Source organism: Lutjanus erythropterus, chromosome 14 (genome assembly GCF_056507025.1).
Source record: "Lutjanus erythropterus isolate fLutEry1 chromosome 14, fLutEry1.hap2, whole genome shotgun sequence".
NCBI lineage: Eukaryota > Metazoa > Chordata > Actinopteri > Lutjaniformes > Lutjanidae > Lutjanus > Lutjanus erythropterus.
The window spans coordinates 12,951,784-12,972,726 of NC_139330.1; the positions used below are offsets into that span (position 1 = coordinate 12,951,784).

At 38.3% G+C, this 20,943-nt stretch overlaps 1 protein-coding gene across 1 annotated transcript; it reads right to left on the bottom strand.

Moving 5' to 3' along the window:
- Positions 1 to 121: 121 nt before the first annotated feature.
- tm9sf3 (transmembrane 9 superfamily member 3) lies at positions 122 to 18,250 on the bottom strand. The gene is made up of 15 exons (XM_084735673.1): positions 18,059 to 18,250; positions 15,861 to 16,056; positions 15,573 to 15,695; positions 12,414 to 12,574; positions 11,823 to 11,900; positions 11,176 to 11,307; positions 10,778 to 10,944; positions 9,593 to 9,687; positions 9,332 to 9,462; positions 8,332 to 8,471; positions 6,597 to 6,665; positions 6,363 to 6,509; positions 4,133 to 4,216; positions 3,934 to 4,010; positions 122 to 1,804 (listed from the first exon to the last, which is right to left on the bottom strand). The coding sequence occupies exons 1-15, from the start codon at positions 18,149 to 18,151 to the stop codon at positions 1,737 to 1,739; spliced, it is 1,761 nt and encodes a 586-aa protein (XP_084591799.1). The 5' UTR covers positions 18,152 to 18,250; the 3' UTR covers positions 122 to 1,736.
- Positions 18,251 to 20,943: the final 2,693 nt, after the last annotated feature.

A 20,943-nucleotide genomic window follows, 5' to 3' on the forward strand; every position in this document is an offset into this window, starting at 1 on the left:
CGCTCTAAAACAGACACCGAACTGTAACAGGTTATAACATGAATCTGCAGTGCATCATGTATGAGCTTATCTAATAATTAAGTTGAAAAATATTTATACTCAAAGTCAAAACCACACTTAATAACCCCTGTACATAAACATGTTTATTTTCTCTTTTTACAGCAAGTTAATATGCAGGTTCAAAATGTCTAATCAGACATTGGTACACAACATGAGGTGCCAAAATCAACTTCAGTGGGGGAGAACTGGAAATTAGAAAAAAAAAGGCATTGCCACTTCTCATACAAGTAGGGTACATACTGTATTTACACAAAATGGGGGGAAAAAAGCGTTTGAAACACTCCGCAGCACTGTGTGTGGTTATGAAAACATCTAGTTTTTTTTTTAAGTGTACATAAACTTCACTTTGTACAGTATGTTTGCGGAAACAAAGCAACCGCCTCATTCCTTCTGACATTCACAAATGATGTTTCAGGTTAGGCAACAGAAAGAACATGAGGGAAATGGCTTACCAGAAGATGTAGAGCCTTTTAAAGCTTTAAATAATATATGAAATCCAAACAAGACGAGTGTCCATAAGCAAGTCTACTGGTCCTCAAAATGTACCTTCTTACATTTTGAGTCAGAGAGGAAAAAAAAACAAAAAACAAAAAAACCTGACAGCGCTGACCGAAGTGGAATCTGATGAGCAGATGGTTTGGTGAAAACTTCATGCAATTTCAGGCAAGATGTAACAGCGCCACCAGCCCCATCCCAAGCACCAAACAAAGACAAAAAAAACTTAACAAAATCTCTTTTTGTTTGTTTTGAACTGAATGATTCATTTAAAAAAAACACCCTGTAGTAAATCTGTACAACGAAAATACATTTGGGATCTACATCTAAAGGTACATTATTAAGGTTATATACACTCCCCCCCAAATCCATATATTATCTTTACAAGTAGACTTCATTCAAACCCAAACATTAAGAAAACCCCGACTAAACGGGGAAATGGGATCACATCAAACATCCATTTAAAAATCGGTTCTTACTGTACCTCAACCGGTGATCAGTCCCTCTGTTCTCGTCTGTACAGTAAACTACAGCAGGACTAAAATCTCTCATTGACTGGATGGATTGCTACTGTAACAGGGAATTACGAATCGTCAAAATGGGGGAATGATTCTGGAGTGATGACAGGTTTTTATATCATCGTTTTTTTTTTTTTGCAGTGGAAATAAATCAGAACAGACTACTGCACGGTGTAGTAACGATATTTCGAGTGACTTCAAGAATACAAAATAGAAATCAAGTCAGAACACGGGCACAAACCCAACTCTCCAATATTCTGACACAATAGAACAAAAGGCTTTCAATACACTTAGGCCTCTTCACTGAAGAGAGCTACACTATTCCATCAATAAACATTTATGTTCTCTGGTCTCAGGTGGGACTGGGTTGGAAAACAGAAGCCATGTCAGCCTTAAACATTTGCCCCAACGTTTGTTTTGAACGCAACTGATAAAAACAGAACCTTGTGTTTGATATCTCTCCCGCAGATTTGCTCTTGTTCACTTTGAGTCGCGGCGTTGAAATTCATTCAGAAAATGGAAAAACTACATTGTACAAAGTGAGATTCTCACAATCTCTTTGCAAGAAAGAAAAGTAATAAAGAATGACTTGTGCCCGCCGTCTTTCAGGATACACGTAGGCAAATCCATTATTATCCCTGTGGGTGATGCTGCTTCGCCTCTTTAGTCAATTTTCACATTTGTGTAGATCTTCCTCACAAAGGCACTTGTTCCCATGTATCCAACAGCACCTGCAAAAAGACAAATGCGTTCGTGAGTTTCTTTTCGGTGGTCCAGGAACTGCAAGTATCACTCTCTGCTCTCACTTTTCAGGTCAATCCATCACAGGACAAAATGATTACTGGTGAAAGTCTCAAATAAAGGTTTGAGCAGGAGAAGCACAAAACAACCAGTCAGACATCAAACAAACCCAGAAGGCACCCTGAAGTAACCGGTGCAGATTACATAGGGCTCCACAAAGGTGCTTTAAAGGTGCCAGCCTTGGCTTATTACTCTTCAAGCTGGAGAATGAGTTTGGTTTGCAGCTGGTGAGGGAAAGTGTTTATCTGCACTCGAAGCTGAAGTACCAGTGTGGGGGAAAAAAAAAAGTGGAGGCTGCCCTGAAAAGAAAACAGGCTTCATCCAAGAACTACTGGTACATATGCATTCGTTTTAAGTGGCACATGTGAGTGAACTCACAGCTTCTGTCTAGATTTTGAAAAAATACCTACCTGCAATTATTTTTGACTGATATTGCAACTGCATCATGATTTCGTTATTAAACAGAATGATAATTTTGCACATCGGTATTCTCATTTTCATTGAAAAACATTAAATTGACTATGTAAAGATTTCTGTGGGGATCTGTACCAAACAAAGATGTTTTCTTTAGACCGTAGTATACGACATCTAAGTCAGAGAATCTCTGCAGCACGGCAATATTTAATTTCAAAGGGTATCCTGACACACATTTCACCCTTAACCATTATTGCACCCCCTGTGGTTTGAAAATTGCAGCAGGGTGTATTATGATTTGAATATAATTTTGAGTAATTGTTCAGCTCTCGTCTAGACCTGCTGCAGGAGTGATGGTACAGCCTGCTTTTCTCCACAGGAAGAAGTAAAATACCTCGATCAGAACGAGGGATACACAATAAAGTGCTGGTAAAATACGACAGTGGCTATTAGATTTCAACCACAATATAATGATTTTCTGTTGAGTGGCTGGTAGATATTCATATGTTCAACAGTTACTTTCCCATCCTGAGTGAGGCTGATAAATTACTGACTGGAAATTTATATCATTATTATTTATTAGTCAAGGTTTGTATGAATGCTGGAAATTCTTGAAAACAATGTAGTGTTTTCAAGGTTTGAAATATGCTTGGAATTACATGGCTTTCATAAAAAACAGCTTCATGACTGAAAAGTTCACTTTTTATATGACAAAATAAAATTACCAGGATATTGTTATTCTTAAAAAAAAGAAGAGGAGAAAAGAAGACGAACAATTAATCAATTATCAAAACAGTTGACAATTAATTTAATAGTTGACAACTAATCGATTAATTGTTGTGGCTCTAACAGTTTTTTTTAAATGTAATTTAACAGAAAAATAAATGAACATTTCAAGATTCAAAACCATTCTTTGTTTTTGTAGTAACGTCAGATTTAGTTCAGTCAAAGCAATAATATATTTAATCATCCATTTTAGCTCTTCTTACCTTCAGATGTGCATATACTACAGGCTTTACCAACTTATTCTTAAAAACAAAAGTATGAAATTATCATCCCACCAAAACGTGGGCTGATTTGCCTTAGCAAGATGTTTTTTTAGCATCCAACTTTTCTAATTATTTTGGGTTCCTTATGTCTACCAACACTGCAACATTTGTTATGTAGGACTTCAGCTCTGAGGTGTAAAATTCTTCTGTTACTCTTGGGTAACATTTCTGTGAATGAAGCTTTGTTTGTGCTTCTGATAAAATGTTAATGAACGCACCGCTACTCAAAAACAGGCAGCATTCATCAGGTCGAAACAAGACATTTATGACAGGTTTGTGCGGTGAGTCTGACTTTGAAGACTTGCAAACCTCTTGGAAAAAATGTCAAAGATTTACAATAAGAACACTCAAACGCCTTTGCATTCGGTCCAATCCTTTGGAAACTGCAGTCAAGAGCTCTTTGTCTTGGTTATTTAATCACAAAGCCTGGTTGCCAAAGTATCCTTCACATTCATTCTGTCCCTAAATCTCTAATGGACTGATAAAGTCTTTTGCACTTTTGGAGTTTTATAAATGCCTAATTGCGTGATTGTTATTTGCCAAAGAGTCCTGAGTTCAGGACAGTCGTGCAGTATTTATCTGGATGGGGGACTCACCACACATGATTCCTAGAGCAGTGCTGAACACAGCCATGTAGCCAAAGTAGAAGGACGTCTGGAACAGCCCGTACATCCTGAAATACAACAGGACAACACAACATGTAAGAAAGAGGTTTGATTCTTATTCATTATTTCCGGTTCCATGAATTTTAAAATGCTTTTGCTCATAATGAGACTGTATTTCGTGAAAACTTACTTAGTTTTGAAGAAGTAGTAGTAAAAGGAGTACATGTAAACATAAACGGCAGTGGATGCAGCAGACAGGAAGCTTGTCCATTGCCTGGAGAAGAAAAGACGAGCAGAAAACAAAAGTAAGTTAAGTTCACTGTGGGTCACTTTAGCCACTTTTCCACCAAGCAGTCAAGTTCAGTTCGTTACACATTAGAAAGGTTATTTCCATGTTTCCATTGGTAAAAGTCGTGGCTGTAACAATAGAATCACTCCATTTCATCCTATTTTACCTCTGTTGAGGTTCCAAGCACACTGGGCAAATGCTAAAATGTGGAATTAAAACACAGGACACCACTGACTGAATCAGAGAAACCGGAGTTGTCTGGTCATCTGCGCTCTAATGTAGGATTTCACAAACTCTCCTGTTTACTTCGGCAGTTTTTGCTTTCTGCCTTTTCTCACGCAAAGCTTTTCTAGTGTAATAAACAACCACAGGCCGAGAAGAAAGGACACAAAACGTGTGCATACAGTGAGTGTGTGGTTGAGTGAGAGCTGGCGGCAGAAACGTGACGGTGAAAGTGAGTTGAGCAGAGGAAAAGGTCAGGACCAAGTTGTCAATCTAGCAGTGCACAGTGTAGGTTACAGTTTGTCAGTTAATAAATGTGGCAGCTTCTCCAAACCAAGAAAAGTTTTGTTTGTTGTTTTCCAACTGCTAGAAAAGTGAGAGTGGTTATCCCTGAAGGTCCTGAAGGTAACAAACCCACCCACATTTAAGAGGAAAAACAGAACGAATCCTGGGTTTAGGTTACTAGTTGTTGCCCAAGGTGCACAAAAGGGCCAAAATCTCAAGGCACACCTGAATTTATATCAGCAAAATCGCCCTGATAACACGTTATCACTCTTATCATTCAGTAAATGTTTAGTTTTATTCACTAATGCCAAATAAAGTTTTCCTACAAACCACATTACTCATGAAATATTAATTGACAAAATAATGAAAGAATTTATTTGAATTTTTGTAAAATTACATCAAAGCAGCAAAACACCCATTTAAACCAGACAAGTCACAAGATTAAAAATGAGTTAATGGAAGTGAAAAGACTGTTGTTGTTGTTGTTGTTGTTTATTTGTGATTGAATATGTCTCTAATCCAGTCATGGTCTTCGATGTCGGCCACACATGGAAACCTCTTTTAATGTCTGAAGGTGTTTGGCAAATAAAGTGCACTCCTTGGCAGCTCGGCTGATGCCTCCTGACGACTGTGCAAACTGCTAAAACTGGGGTGCGCACTCATTCCCCAATACAGAGTCAAATTCTATGTCCTAGAAAAACCTTCCCTCATAGGACTGATAATAGTAAATTAAAAATTAATTCGTACCTTTTTGTATATTGCAATAATAATGTATGGTTATACCTTAAAAAATATTATTCCATACCATTTTGATAGCACAGAGAAAAACTGACTCACTATAGAGGGCATAACATTTCTAGATTTTTATTAAAAGATAAATATAACAAGGCCATAATGTGACAACTGAGTGATGAGAAGACGGCACTGAGAAAGTGGGAGGAGGTGGGACTATGTGGGCACTGCAGCGGTGTCTGTCAGCTCGCTGTCAGAAAGACAAAAGAACGAGAGAGTGCTGCTGGTACTTGAGTATCGATACTGCGGCTGCACAATTTGGTAAAAAAAAGTCATATTGCAATTATACTGACTGAAATTGCAAATATGATACGTAATACAATTAGTGGCAATGATCTGTTTGGCATTATGATTTTAAAGTATTATACATTTTCCCTTTTTCAAAAAATTGTGATCTGGTTCTGCAATTTGGATACTGCACCTGGCCATATTGTGATTTTATTGCAACTGTGATTAATTATGCAACCCTACTCAAAACTGCGAAGAAAAAAAAAAAAGTACTGTTAGCATTTCAAATATTCAGTAGTACTCAGCATTGATATACCTGGACTTGTCTCACAGCGCACCATCTCAGAGGCGCTGGTGTAGGTATGTGTAGTTGTGGGTTTTAAGGGTACTTCATCGAAAATATTTGGTGGAAACGCAGCTTTTTTTGACTCATTACTGACATCTGAATCATTAATAATCCTCTCAGCTCTTGATTAGGGACCGAGGCAGGTCAACAGCAGATCTACATGCAGACGTGTTATAAAGATGCAAATTTTCTGAAATGCAGGAAGAAATTATATCACAAAAAAATGTCAGAAGTCAGTGTGAAACTGTCTGTACTCACCATCTGTAGTCCTCAGCGTTGAGCAGGAAGTACGTGCACACGATGGTGACGCACACGGTCACGATGCACAGGATGACCAGGACCAGCATCATGAAGCCGTACACATAGTAGATTTTGTAGGCCCAAAAAGATGTGAAGATGAAGTACCTGAAGAGCGAGGATAGAAAACACGTCACCTGCCGCAAAGGTCGTCTCACCGCATACAAACTGCTCGGTACTTCAGCACAGACTTACATTTCAATGAAAATGGAGCCGAATGGAAGGATTCCTCCGAGGCAGACAATGACAGCCGGCTCCATGAACCTGAGAGACCAAAACATTTTTCACATAAGAGTCTGACTGTGTAACGTCAGGGGTCCACATCAGATCCTCCCTCCAGGGGCAAAGATACATGACTTATTGTGTTATGAAAAGAAAAAAAGGAAACACAAGCGGGAAATTCAAGCAAAGTCTGACAGCGGCCTGAAGTCACATCTACCATTTCCTGTTGGCAGGTGGCCACAGTCCTTGGCAGGAGGTTGTAAATGTTAATGTACTCAGTTTATTGCTTTGCCATTTATCATTACCCAAAGTGTTTGTGCAGACATCAAACCATTTGCTGCTTCAGACCTGATGTCTAACACTTGAACACCGGCTCTACAACACTCAGGATTCATTTCATACATTAAATACAACTTTCTCACTGCCCACTGCTCGGTCATTACACTTCCTGCTACAGCCGTAAATACACAGAATGCCATAATGTTTGAATGCACACCAGCTGCTGCACAGTTGTACTCAGATGATAACTTAATCAACTCTCTGCAAAGCTACTACAAGGAGTTTTTAACAGGTTATGAAACAGTCTCAATTTATTACTGATGCCTGTATACGGCCCACATAAGCAAACAAGACCATCTGCAGAATATCAGGTATTTATTATCCTTAATGGCTGCTAACAGATTGGATTCTGTTTACATTTTCCCAGGCAACATTACAGTGAGCTGTATGTCAGTCAAAAAGAAGCAGGAGAAGATTTTTATAGAGATCATTTTACTCTTAAGCTATGAGCTACTCTTGAGCTATAAGCTCACAACAACTGCACTTGTTACTGTTAGCAAGTTCAATAAAACCTTTGCCATTATGCTGTAGAAGCACAAGCTTAAGCATGAGCCGTTATTGTATTAATACCCCTGTTCAATAAGCATAAACATGTTTGTAGAAAGCAGTATTTCAATTTGCTCCATCTCTCATCCACTGCTGCTATGTTGTTTTAAACAAGCACAGCATGCTAGCTATGCTAATAACGTTTGTTAAAAACAAGCTAAAACGAAAGCTATCTGTATGCTTTTTAACTGCTTACTTTTCACGTGTCTTAAAAGTTGTCTAACTGTTGTAAACTTAAAACCAGCTGCTGTCTGAGACCACCCTCTGCCAGGTGTAGGCTACCTGCAAGCAGTGAATCACACCAGCAGAGAGATGAGGACAGAGGACAGGATAAAGGACTAAAACTGACTGATGTTGTTCTTTTCATTCTTTATAGACATCGCTCAGTATTGTGATGTCAGAAATATTATGGTTTTTTTTTGTTTTTTTACATTTTAAATTTGTTTCCTGCTCAATATTATTGAGTTACAGTGACTTTGCTTTTGTAAACATTACAGCTGCTACTCTAGAAACAACACTTAGATCATATTTAAAATAATAATCCTGTTCTGAACTGTTCAATTAATACCATTAAAGTACAGTATCAAAAAAGCAGTATCAATAAAATCCTAACATTACCCATCCTCCTGTAGGTCATACAGAGGCACAGTATTAAACTGTTTGTCCCAGTTCTACTATAAAGCCTGAACAGAATATGTGTTTTCTATGATCAATAGTTTGTTCTGATTGATATTTTTGTACAGTGTGCTCCAGTATCACCAAAACAAATTCCAACACATCCCCTGTACTCAGAAACGCCCTGCTGGTGTCGGGCCACACCTACCATTTCTTCTCTGGGATCGGTCGCGGCACAGCGTTCACTCGGCAGGGAAAGTTTGGCTGGCCTGACAGATTCCTCCCCAGAATCGTCCCCACGAGGTTTAGTGGCAGAATGACAAAGAAGCAGATACAGCAGACGGCCACCTGCAGGAAACAAGAATAATTATTGTTCAGTTGGGTGGTCTGTGTTTACAGTCCAGGATGCTTTCAGATCCCTCAACATTTATCTCAATTGTGCCTTGACTGTGTCCCATGAATGTTTTGTTCAGCTCAGACATTTAATAATTATAGTTTTAAGAAGTGCGGGATCTTCGGATTCCAGCATTTTAACAATTAATGCTCATAGTTTATACAGAGTTACATAACACTTCAATTAGACAGACAACAAACCACAGTGGCTCATGGTTATTATCAGATGACCTCCAGGTTTGGTTGAAAAAAAAAGAAAACTGCCCCAGATCTTTTCCAGGTCTGTTGAATTAAGTCTGGCTGATGCAGTTGGAACAAGGCATTTTCATGGTTTTGATTTCAAGATGGTTACTTGACACGTGATTAATCTTATGCTGTGCTGATGGACACAAAACAACTCTTGAGCGTTGTGTCGAGCCAACAAACAGCTGTTTATAATTAAGAGACTGAACAGTTTTTGTGGGAAGCGTTTCTTTTAATTTGCTGTTTAGTTTGGAAGTGTTGGCACTAAATGCAAAAGTAAATTCAACAGAACTGAAAAGCTGCTCAGCGCTCAGAGAGCCAGCGTCATGAGGAATGTGTTTTATGTGATGTATTCTGTTTTTAATGATCTTCAGATGAGGAAAATGATCCTTTTCTATCTGGAAGTATAGAGACTTACACAATATGTAATCCTTCTCAACTATTCTCATTGCTTCAGCGGTCTGAATGCTTCATGGCTGCTTACTCTGTATCTGAGGATTCTGTAAACTGCAGCTGAGGATGTTCCTCATAACTCTGTGGTTTTTAGGGAGGCATTGCTGTGTCAAACCTACCATGGTTCCAAATGGGATGGCTCTGGAGGCGTGGTAGTAGATAGCAATGAAGTTGATGAAGAAAGCAGTCCCACACACCATGGCTGGGATCATAAATGCCCCAATGAACATTTGCTTAATCCATCTTCTACCTGTGTTATTAGGACAAATCAATCAGAATAATGTGAGAAACTTTGAAGAGCTTTTCAGAGGAAATATCAGGCCAGTACTCCACATCCAGGACTGAGAGACACTGTGATGCACGGATATATTTTTTATTACCTCCTTGTTTTGCGTACAAGCTTCCCCCAAAGTAGCCATTGACAGGGGAGGTGGCAGCGTACACAAAAATGGCTGTGCTCAGCATGGATCCTCTCCTGCAGAGAAAAATGATATTAGTGGAGCACTGTGAGGTCCACTGCTCCCTTTGGGCTTCATTTTCCCTGAAACTGGTGTCACACATTTATAGTGTTTTCGCACCCTCATGTCTAATAACATATATTTAAGCTTCATTTCAATAGACGGCTTCAATTTTACCAAACATTACCCAGAGAAAACACAACATTTCCCACACAGACACAATCAATTTAGGCAAAACAATCGCTTGTTATCTTGATAAAAGCATTACCTTCCTTCCTTTCCATCAAGGACCCCTGTATTCTGTGGTTTTCCCTATTTGTGTAAAATTAATACTTCTTAGGTTAAAGGTGGGATATTGGATTCTGGAGAAAGACTGTTGATATTTGTAGTCAACACCAATACATCCCTACCTTCAGTGCTGCTGAAATAAAACTCAAAGACGGACTGATGTGATGTGCACTGATTTCAGAAATATGACTCATGATATACAGTCTCTAGAAAGGTATGATTCAACTTTTTCCCCAATGGTCTGGTGTTAAAAAACCCAACAACAACAAAAAACACACTTGAAAAACACTTGACAGTTAGCTGATGAGAGGAGATGTGAATTTGACAAAAGGTCTATTGGATGTGAATTGCATAGCCCACCTTTAATTAGTAATATCCACGTTTTATTCAGATGATTGCACAGGATTAGGTTTTAAGAGCTTTTTTTTTTTTTAAATGAATCTTAAAAAGGATCTTATTTAAAGTTTTGTTCCAATGTATATTGGTGGATTGTTTAAAAAGACTCAATAAAAACATCTATTAAAAAAAAATCTGATTACTGGTTTTGCTTTCAGCAATTTTGCATAAGAAAAAGCTCAAAATTTAAAGTCAAGTTTTTCCTGTTGGACTAGATGTCTTTTAGCTATTGCTCTAAGTATCTCTGAGACATTGCTATCGGGTAATTTACTACTTGAGGATAAATTAATCTGCTAAAATATTCATTAGACTTGGAGCTCAACAAATTTTGCCATTTTACTGACTGAACTGGATGTAAAACATAACCTGGTGTCTGCCCCCAACCGCACAATTTCAACAGTCAGTCATCTGCCAGTTACTCACTCTGTGTACAGATCCTCAACCATAGCGACAATGATGACGATGAGGGAGACAGAGAAGATCTGGCAGCCGGAGCCAATGAGCGAGGAGAAGATCAGCGGATGGCTTGACGGCCGAAACACGTCACCATGTACCTGCTTCCACCCATACTCATCTCCCAGGTCTCTGTCCTGATGATACACAATGGCAAAATGCAAAATGGGAAAGAATTTCAAGAAAGTTCCTGCACACCGTAAAGTCTTACTGACAGGTACGAAGGACTGAAACCTCACTCACTGACGGATCAAAGCTGCCATTCAATAAAACTCCAAAAACAATAATGACAAAACCTGGAAAAATAATCTTACATTCAGCAAATAACACTGGGCTCAAGAGAAAAATGCTGACTGATAAAAACTTACCATGTCATCCATTTCCTCCTCTTTGCTGTATCTGGCGTAATCCTTTCTTAGTGTTCTCATCAGAATCATGGACACCAGACCCACCAAGAAAATGACCATCATGAAGGAGTTAAAGATGGAGAACCAGTGAATCTGACAAAAGAGACAAGTAAGAGTTACAAAGCTTAATACACCAAAACAAGATATATTAAATATTAAAAACCTCAATAAAACAACATGAATTCTGAAGAGATTAAAAATGTTTTCAGTGAAAACTTGCTGAATGCATTACTCAGCATATTTCAAGGTATTTAAGTCACCCATCTGTAAAATCCCTGCTCTGTGGGTTCAGCCTCACTGCACAAGTCAGGACAGGATAAAAACTTTTTTTTCACCCAATGGCTGTAGTAACAGGTGGATTCTAAAAATTCAGACTTAAATCAAACTTTCTTTTCTGAGAAAACCTGGCTGGACTTCTGCCACGATGGCAGGAGGCATTAAAGAGTCAGCCAAAAGTTACAACGCTGGTCAATTACACCGTACGAGGCTCGACTCGTACCCTCTGAGAGGTAACACGCATGTGTGCTGTTACAACAAGCCGCTGGCAATCTTGGCTTACATGATGGAGCACAAATCTCTGAAGACCGAACCTATGATATTCAGCTCACCCTGTGCTGAAAGAAGGATGGATCAAGGTACTTGTCGAATCTGTCTTCAAACTTCACATCTGACTTCTTCCACTTCACCTGTGAAGAAGAAAAGAAAAGATACATTTAGAGTCTCATATTAAATATAAAGTTACTGGTTTTCATCCCATGAGGTTACAAGACACAGAGTTAAAATGTGTCGGTTTTATTTACTCTTCTAAGTCTTTTTCAGTAATCAGATTAAACTGGACATGTCAAGCCAAATCCAATATTATTTCTGTCATTTTAGTCAAAAACCTATTTCACATCAGATTTTATCTCTGAAGAAAAGACAGGTTAAATTATTGAAAATGCAGCTTTGTAAGGGGTGTCTGGTATCATTAAGGAATACATCCTGACATGAAAGATGTTGACATTTACTATGCTGCTGCTAGACTTGCAATTTTACATCAACAATAGTGCAAGTTTATATAGTCACAGTTGGTGTTTAATGTCAGTGCTGTCTCATTATAGAAAAAAGCACATTTAGTCATAGTTTTCATTAACAGAATTAATATTAGTGCAGACATAAAACGGGCGGGAGACCACTGAGTGGGTCATTTTAGTACTCACAGAATAAGACATTGCGATTCTTGTGTTCGGCACGAGTCTGACTTTGCCTTCACTGGTCAGATTTACATCAACAATTCTGTTGCCGTTGAAGCCGATCTCCAGTTTCTTGTACGTCCACAGGTAATGATCCTCTCCATTTTCATCCGCCTCACCAACAATGCCTTAAAAAAAGAAATTGACACGAGTTGAATTTGGGATCGGGTCCTTCAAGAAGAGGTCAAATGGGCAGGTGTAAACACTGGGCCTCCAGTTATATAACATTAATAATCAGGAAGTGTAAATGCCAAGCAAAGGTCAGTGGCTACACTGCTTGTTAACTTTGTAACAAAATCATCAGTATTCATCTGTTATATCCAGTCTTTCAGCTTCAGCTGTTATCAAAGTTTGTCCCTGCTGGCCCCCGTAAACAATCTCTTACTGTGTGCAAATCAGTTTGATGTAAAACTGTCACTCTAAGTTGACTCCCAACTGGCTGCACATTAAATTAGGACTGCATACATATACTCCTGTCCCTCCACTGCATGGATACATGACACATTTAATAGCTATATAGATATTTAACTTTATTACACTGTGTTAACACATACTGCAGCAAATGTAAGTCGACAAAGTTTCACCAATGAGAAAGCAGAGCTGAGCAAAAGAGCTGAAAAATGTACTTTTGTAAAAAAAATAATAATTTCAGTTAATATCAACGATCATTATCACTGATAATTTTTAATAACCTATTCTTAAAGGAGAAAATATGTTGAATGTAACCACTTAACTTTGAACTTAACTATTTTATTTATCAAGACACACAGGCAATGGACTTTAAAAAATAAAGGCCATACTTGCAAGCTGACCTGTCCTTTTATATACCAACAATATCCTCACCATCTACTCTCATTTTCTCACTCCAGGCTGTTTCTGTTGTTGTGTTGATGGTTCAACAACTGAACAACACACGTGTTAACGTACTGGTTGTTTGCGTGTCACTCGTAGCACGCTCCATTATCCACTATCCAGGGGATATGACAGACTGTTTATGAGCCAGAGTGTATTCATTATTGCTCCTTCATGGCAGTTTGCATTTAATTAATTTCAGTAAAACTACTGAACATTTTATTTAACAATTTTCTTACTGCTATTGATGAAGTGTGTGCAGATGATACAGATCACTATTGCTTTATTGCCCAGAGAACATTTTCCATAAAGCTCTACATAATATGCATTTGCCTCTTTTGTGAGTATCAATCTGTTTCTGGCCGGACCATTGGTAACGTGTGGTTATTTACAAATGCACATCATTCCAAATAGCAAATTAATTTTGGCAAGCAAAGTATTTTTTTTTTCTTTTTAATTTTTTTTTGGAGGGCTGCTTCTGTACTTCTGATACCATAAAATCTTAGTATTGTATTGTTTTTAAACGTGGTGAAAAGTTTCAATACTTTTGACAAACTTGGGGCAGCAGGCTGGTATCAAACCAACGGCTGCTGCTGAGGACCAAGTCCCAGCACATGGGTCGCACATTGCACCAACCGACAGTGCATTCATGTGCTCCTCGGACCGTCCCAGTTCCCAAGATGGGAGGTTGTTATTCCGACTGCTCATGTTTAAGTTGTAAAACTAAGAGCAGAGTAAGGAATTTGTTATGAGGGTTAATGATAACAAAAACATTTCTAATTAATTTAGGTCACTCTATGTTAACAGCGACTAAAAGTAAAATCTATATTACAAATTACATGTGAGCAAAAATTGTACGCAATATATGAATTACTAAAGAGTCGTCAACAAAACTTTTACCCTCATCCACCATATTTCTGCATATATGATGTCAACAGACTTGGCTACTTGTGCCACAAAATTTTCTCAGACTGTCTGAGTATTTATTATGACTAAAGGGGGCATTCATGTGAATTTTCCCAGTCGGGAAATCATTTTTCTGACATCACCTGAATGCACTGTGAGCTACCAGGGAAGCCTGCAATGGTTTTTTGCAGAGACTAACCTTGGGCAGGTGAGCTGAGTCTGATCTAAGACACTGTAGTAATGGTTGCAGCAAGAATCTTGTCAGAAAATGATTAACTACAATCCTGTTGTGACTGAGCTCCAGGCTTTCTGCAACCAGCCCCAACTAAACACATCGCTGTCTCAGATACTTGTTCAGTCACCACGCTGGCAAACAGGACATGAGGTCAAAGTCTGCCTGTATTAATTTTGATTAAACGTGACTATGTGATATAAAAAATACGGAGAATTGTCTGAGTAAATGCCAGTGCCCCACCCAGTGCCCACAACATCAGCTAACAGGAACCGTAGGTGTGGCACCATTGAGCAAACTATTACCACGGATGTGAGTGATCACACTGATAGCTTGTTAAGGGTGACGGCTTTAAGATGTCCGTCATGCCCATGCAGCACACAAAATAAGCACCAGTCAAACGCTGATTATATATATGCAAGTGCTTGGTAAATTCCCTTCACTCACCAGCCACAAAAACAATGGTTATCTATTTAATAGCCAGTAAATTTTGAACATTTAATAGCCACTTAACCAGCGGACAAATTTTTGACAGTGAATCATTAGTATTCTTCTTAGCACAGAACATCAATAGTGATCCTCATGGTCAAACATTGTGTCAAAAGCTCTTTCTTTTACCTATACTGTCAGTTGTGTGGGTGTAATTAGTCATTAAATTCAACTTTTTATTTTGTTTATCGAGCCAGCGTGATACAATCAACCAGAGCGCTGCATTATTGAACAGATTCTGAACAAAAAACATGATAAATTGTTTGATTCACCACCACATGCACTGATTTCAGAGTCTTTTAGTGAGCTATCTGATACACAGTTGTATGTTTTGTTACACCCCTAGTAGTATGGCATAGGATGAATGGACAGTCCCACCCACAAATAAGAACCGGTTTGACTTCTCCAATATCAAGATAACTACACTGACACACAAGATGCTAGTGTCACTACAAATCTTTGTCAGAGGCTAATGAGCACAAAAGTAAGACACAGACAGAGAGAGCCAGAAAATACTAGAGAAATGCCCCAAATCACAGGGCAACTCACAACATGACATATATACAGTATCTGCTAATGACTTAGAGGCCCATCTAGTATAGTAGCCAGGTTTTTTTTTGTTTTAAAAGAAAAGAAGTATCACTTACCCCATATGGGCAGGTCATCTATGTACATTTGGTACCAGTAGTGGTTCTTGATAGCATAGACAAAGGCATCCCGTTTGGCTTTGTCCAGGTCAATTTCACAGTATGTTGTCTGCAAGACTTCCTCTACAGGGATCATAAATACCACATTATTTTTGTTAGATACAGAGACATGATGTGTGGAAAAGAATAGACGCAAAGATTCAGAGATGTGTGACAAATTATTATTTTTATGTTTTCATCAGTTTATTGCGTGCTCAACAGGTGGAAGTCAATGCAACAGCAGGATACCTTTGAACTTTATGTCCAGGCCACTGAATTCAAGCTCCACTCCCTGCAGAGCCTCTCCGAGTGTTTCATGGTAATGACTGATAGTCTTCTTGGACCCCGCGCAGAATGGCAAAGAGAAGTACTTGTATGTCTCCTGTCGGTTGTGGTAAGGCCCCACTGTGTTCATCCATAAAACTACTTCCTCCTTATCTGTGTACTGCAAAGGAAAGACAAGAACACTTATTGTGAAGGGCAGGAATGCCACACCAGTTCTGCCGGTCCTACTGGTTTTATGTTAGAAATATTTGTTATTCTACAACTCCGACAGTGATTTATAAGTAACTTTAATTACAGAGCTACCCTCAGAATAATACCAACACAACTACAGATTTGTTTGATTTAGACACTGAGGTCTGAAAGATAAAGATAACCTGTCTAAAGGGACAGTTCACTCCAAAAATCAAATAATAATAATAATAATAATAATAATGAAAAAAAAAATAAAATACATGTTTTTTTTAAGGAATGGCACGATTCTCCAAATTCACAGTCCAAGTGTAAGGTCATGATTCAGTTTCACTTTTTTTTTTTTTTCTTTTAGCACTGGCAGCTATGCCATTGTTATCCTACAGTCTTAATTTGTAAAGATCAATGGATCACTGGTTTTGTGGTCTGACAACTGTCATTTACATTTTCAAATTCCACTTAAAAAAGATATGATATAAAGTATGACATAAGGGCTGGTACGCTAAACTGTGCTGTCGTTGATGTGTTTTTTTTTTCTTCAGCACAGGCTGGCACAGCAAGTTGGAGGGTATAAAGAGGAAAAAAAATAGTGGAAGAATCGCAGGTTCTGCCTTTGATTTTGATTTATGAAACTGGAAGCTCACTTCAATCAATTTTTGATTTAATATTGAAATTATTACACCCCTGCTCTTCATCCATCTGAACTCTTTCAGCGCAAGTCGCCGAATTTCAGACACGTCTGCCCTCTCTTGAATATAATGGAACTAGCTGGCACTTGGCTTCTAATACATTTGACACCAAACTTATCACCATGCAGAAGTAAGCATGCATCTACTCAAGGAGGAGAGATTAATGCAGAGAGTGGGATGTAAACATTAATGGCTGTAACCTTTCCTCCATGAGTAGATGCACACTAACTTCTGTGCTGTTACCCAGTTGGTGGGTGAAGTTTGGTAAAGAAAATAGTTCCTTCATGAAATGACTGACAATAAGGTCTGTGGATTATCTTAAATAACCCATCATGATTTACTGCTTGGAGCCCCACATGCCAAGTGTCATCTAGTTCCATTATATTCAAGGGAAGCCATAAATCTCCAAATCACTGAATCTTACACCAAAACAATCTAGATTGACAATAACACTGCAGGTAAGAGGGGAAATGTGTATTTTGATTAAGGGGGTGAACTGTCCCTTTAGTGTAACGTTATCATCGCATTTCTTCTGAAACTGATTGGTTAAAAGAGCGCTATTGCAGTCAAATGCATGCAAACGTATGAAAATGTGACAAACTTATCGCTGCGTCAGTTCAACACTATAAAAGTAGTGTGTGTTAGCCATGTTTGCTAACAGTCCATGAGCTATATCCACATCCACAAACCAATCGGTCTCCACGCATGAAACGGTGAAAAAGACAGTAATATACCTTGTTAACTTGTTAACTAGTTGTCATAAGGCGTCTGGGAGTAGATATACCATGAGGCCCTGACGTTAAACCGGCATACTGTGGCGTTGGCTAATCAAACAACCATCACTTCGGGTAAATCCTGTTTGTAGTGACTACCTCGAAGCTAAAAGCTTCACACGATCACTGTGCAAGTAGTTTTGATTTTGTTAAACAACTAATTAACGCTAGCCAGCCTAACTTGAGCGCCGGCCGGGTACTCAAGGAAAGCTTGTAAAGACCAGTGTGGAAGACGTGCTAACAAGCTAGCATGCAAGCGTTAGCCGTAAGCACTTCTTAGGCCGATAAGTGGTGACAAGTTAGCCACTGAATTGACTGCCTATCTGTTCAATAGCTCACCAAGTATCGATAAATAACACAACAGCCCCAGCCACGCTCGTCGTCGTGTGTGCAATTATGTTTTCTTGTGTGCAAGCTAGCCGTCGCAGCTACAGTTAGCAGCAGGTTACACAGAGCACCATTATTTTCAAGGCTCCCCCTTTTCAATCGGCCTCTCAAAACGCTGTCTTACCGTGTGTTCATGTTCATCTGCGTCGACAGGTAATAAAGAGCCCACTATAGCGAGAAAAGCCACCGCTGCCACTTTCCACCTGGAGGATCCCATTATTGTTCGGAGAAAGTATGCAGAAAGATTGGGGATGTTAGCTTTGTAGGGCTATCCCACCTTCTTCCTGGTTGTATGACAGAGGCAATTTTTAGGGATGCTCTCGTACGCATATGGCGTAAGCGCTTCACCGACGCACATCGCGCGCACGTCGGATTGGCTGAGTTCAGTCACGTGCTTCTCAGCCTCCAGTCAGCGTGGAAAGCGATGGATCAAGCGGTGGATAAAGAAACTCTGTCCGCAACCTTCAGCCACGTCATCCGACTGCCAAGACCGGAGCTTCAGCTCACCTTTGACAGAACAGGAGCATGAAACATGATCCCCGGATACGATAAACAGGTCTATTCACTGTCTGATGAGGCCTCCTAATGGGCCTAAAGTTGTCTGAACAATATCTCACTTTAAAGCAGAGGTTCTCAATTTTTCTCAGCAAAGGACCCCTTGCAGGAGTCTCAAACTCAAATTGGCTTGGGGCAATTGGTCGAGGGGGGCACCAGGTCAAGTACTTAAAGAAAGTGCACCATTTCTTTTCTTTCTTTCTTTCTTTCTTTCTTTCTTTCTTTCTTTCTTCCTTTTGTTCATTGTATTTGTTTCCATTACTAATATATTTTGTCAGTTTAATAACTCACCCTCAGCCTTTGAGTTAAATTCATTATTACAGCAGACTTAAAGTTTTATGGCCTTGAGGTCTTGGCGTTTGGCCCTTGAAAAAGTGACAGCACCAAAGGCCAAGAGACCTTGCCCTGAAAATGATTAAATACCAGGCCTGCTCCTCACACTCCGTGTAATGTTAAACCAACTACAAGGAGCTTTTAACTGGTTATGAAACTGTCTAAATTTAATACTAACACCTCTGTATGACCTTGTTCAGGTTCAGGAGATCATCAGCGAGAGGATCAGCTACTTCTGTATAGTTATTCTTTATGTCTTCAAATCATAAGCTTAGTCAGTTATTTAGATTATTTTATTTCTAAAGTTATATTTTGTAGTTATTATGGTGGAAACACAAGTTTTGTCCACTGGGGCAACAACACAGTAGCAGCTTTAAGTTGACTTGCTCACTTTAATAACTCAGCCAGTGTGTAACCATAATTAAAAACATCTCATATAAAATTAATAATACATCCATTACTTTCTATACAGTTTGCCTGGTTAAAATGATTGTGGTTATGTTCATTTAAATTCATTCAAAATCAAAACATGACTTAATGTTGCAAGAGAACATTACATCGATCACTTAATTAACAAGTGCAAGTGTATTCATTCAGTTGTGTGGAAAAAAAATAAGACGAGAAATATATTACAAACACGTGTTAAAAATTTACACCAGTCAACACAGAATAGACATAACAAACACACATCAAAATTGTTTCATTCTTAGTACATACATCAAATAAATGCAGATTCTGATTTTTTAAAATAATATACAATAAAATTTAAATAATATCAAATATAAAATAGTCCCGGTGACTGGAACTTGAATATGGTGGACCTAGTAAATTGTTTGTGGAAAGTAAATAGTTTGTATGAATCCAAAAACTTTTCATGGTGCCACAGACCCCTATTTGAGAAGCACTGGTTCAAAGCACTCACAACAACCCCAATCTTTAATTTTATCTGCTGGGAATGTATTTTTTCACTCTCATCTGAGGATAATGTGGATAACTTAATACCAGAGGTTAAGACCTTTGATTTATGAGTGAAATTAATAGATGGATTATCGCTGGAAACATGACAGCTTCAGTTTATAGGTCATCAGTAAAGGTGATTATAGCCCACTTCTCTTATAAGAACCACAGACATGTACAATAAAAGGGTCATGCTTTTTTTTTTCAAGACAATGCTCCATCTACAGCAGTAGTTCAAAGACACTCCAATCAATTTTATTTCTCAGGCAGTGGTGGAAGAAAAACAATATCACACTGAAAACACGCCCCCTCAAGTAAAACGTCTGCATTCAAAATCTTACTTAAATAAAAATATTTATGTATCAAAAGTAAAATTAGTTATACTGCAGTAAAATGGTCAGTGTTTTATTATTATATATTAAGTTTTTGGGTTAACATTACTTCTGTATGAATGTGTACATTTCATGTTACTACTGAAGATGTTTAAAGTTGAGTTCATTTTACTACTTTATATACTGTTGGCTAATTTAATCATCAACACTGCATCAAAACATCATAAGATCATCATATGTTTGGAGCTTTGCTGTCCTGTGAGAACCACAAATCTCTAAAAAATCAACTGTTAATGGTGTCAGAAAAACAGCCCTGTTTTCAGCTTAGGGACAATGCATTTTCCAGCAAATCCAAGAGTGTTTTTTAAATAATTTATTTAGTTTAAGTAGTAGGGGAATTTTCTCAACCTATAAAAGGACCACTTAATCCTTAAGTTTAACAGAAAAATTCCAAATCACCAAATTTGGAGATGTACTGTTTTCACTGGACGAGGAAGAGTATGAAGAAAATTATAGAACTAACTAATACAGCTGTACAATATTGTTCAACAATACAATAATATATATATAAAAAGTACATATGTCTCTTAGATGAAGTGGAGTAGAAATACAAAGTTGCATAAAATTTAAATACTCCGTAAAGAAAAAAACCTTGAATTTTAAATAAAGTACTTGAGTAAATGTTCTTAATTACATTGCACTGCTGCTTTTAAGATACCAATCTGCAAATATGGGAAAATAGTGCTCAAATATTGTCTTCAAAGGAAGAAAGATCCAGCTGCCGTGACTGTGTACGAGTATGCATAAAAAGCTCCTGACATTATCACAAATC

What these genes read in the sequence shown, in the direction of transcription:
- tm9sf3 (XM_084735673.1), bottom strand. Translation starts at nt 18,151, where the DNA reads ATGGGATCCTCCAGGTGGAAAGTGGCAGCGGTGGCTTTTCTCGCTATA. An exon ending in CATCCTTCTTTCAGCACAGG is followed by an intron (nt 11,308 to 11,822) that starts GTGAGCTGAATA and finishes CTCTTTTGTCAG; the next exon opens with ATTCACTGGTTCTCCATCTT. An exon ending in TGCTCTAGGAATCATGTGTG is followed by an intron (nt 1,805 to 3,933) that starts GTGAGTCCCCCA and finishes GTCTTTTTGCAG; the next exon opens with GTGCTGTTGGATACATGGGA.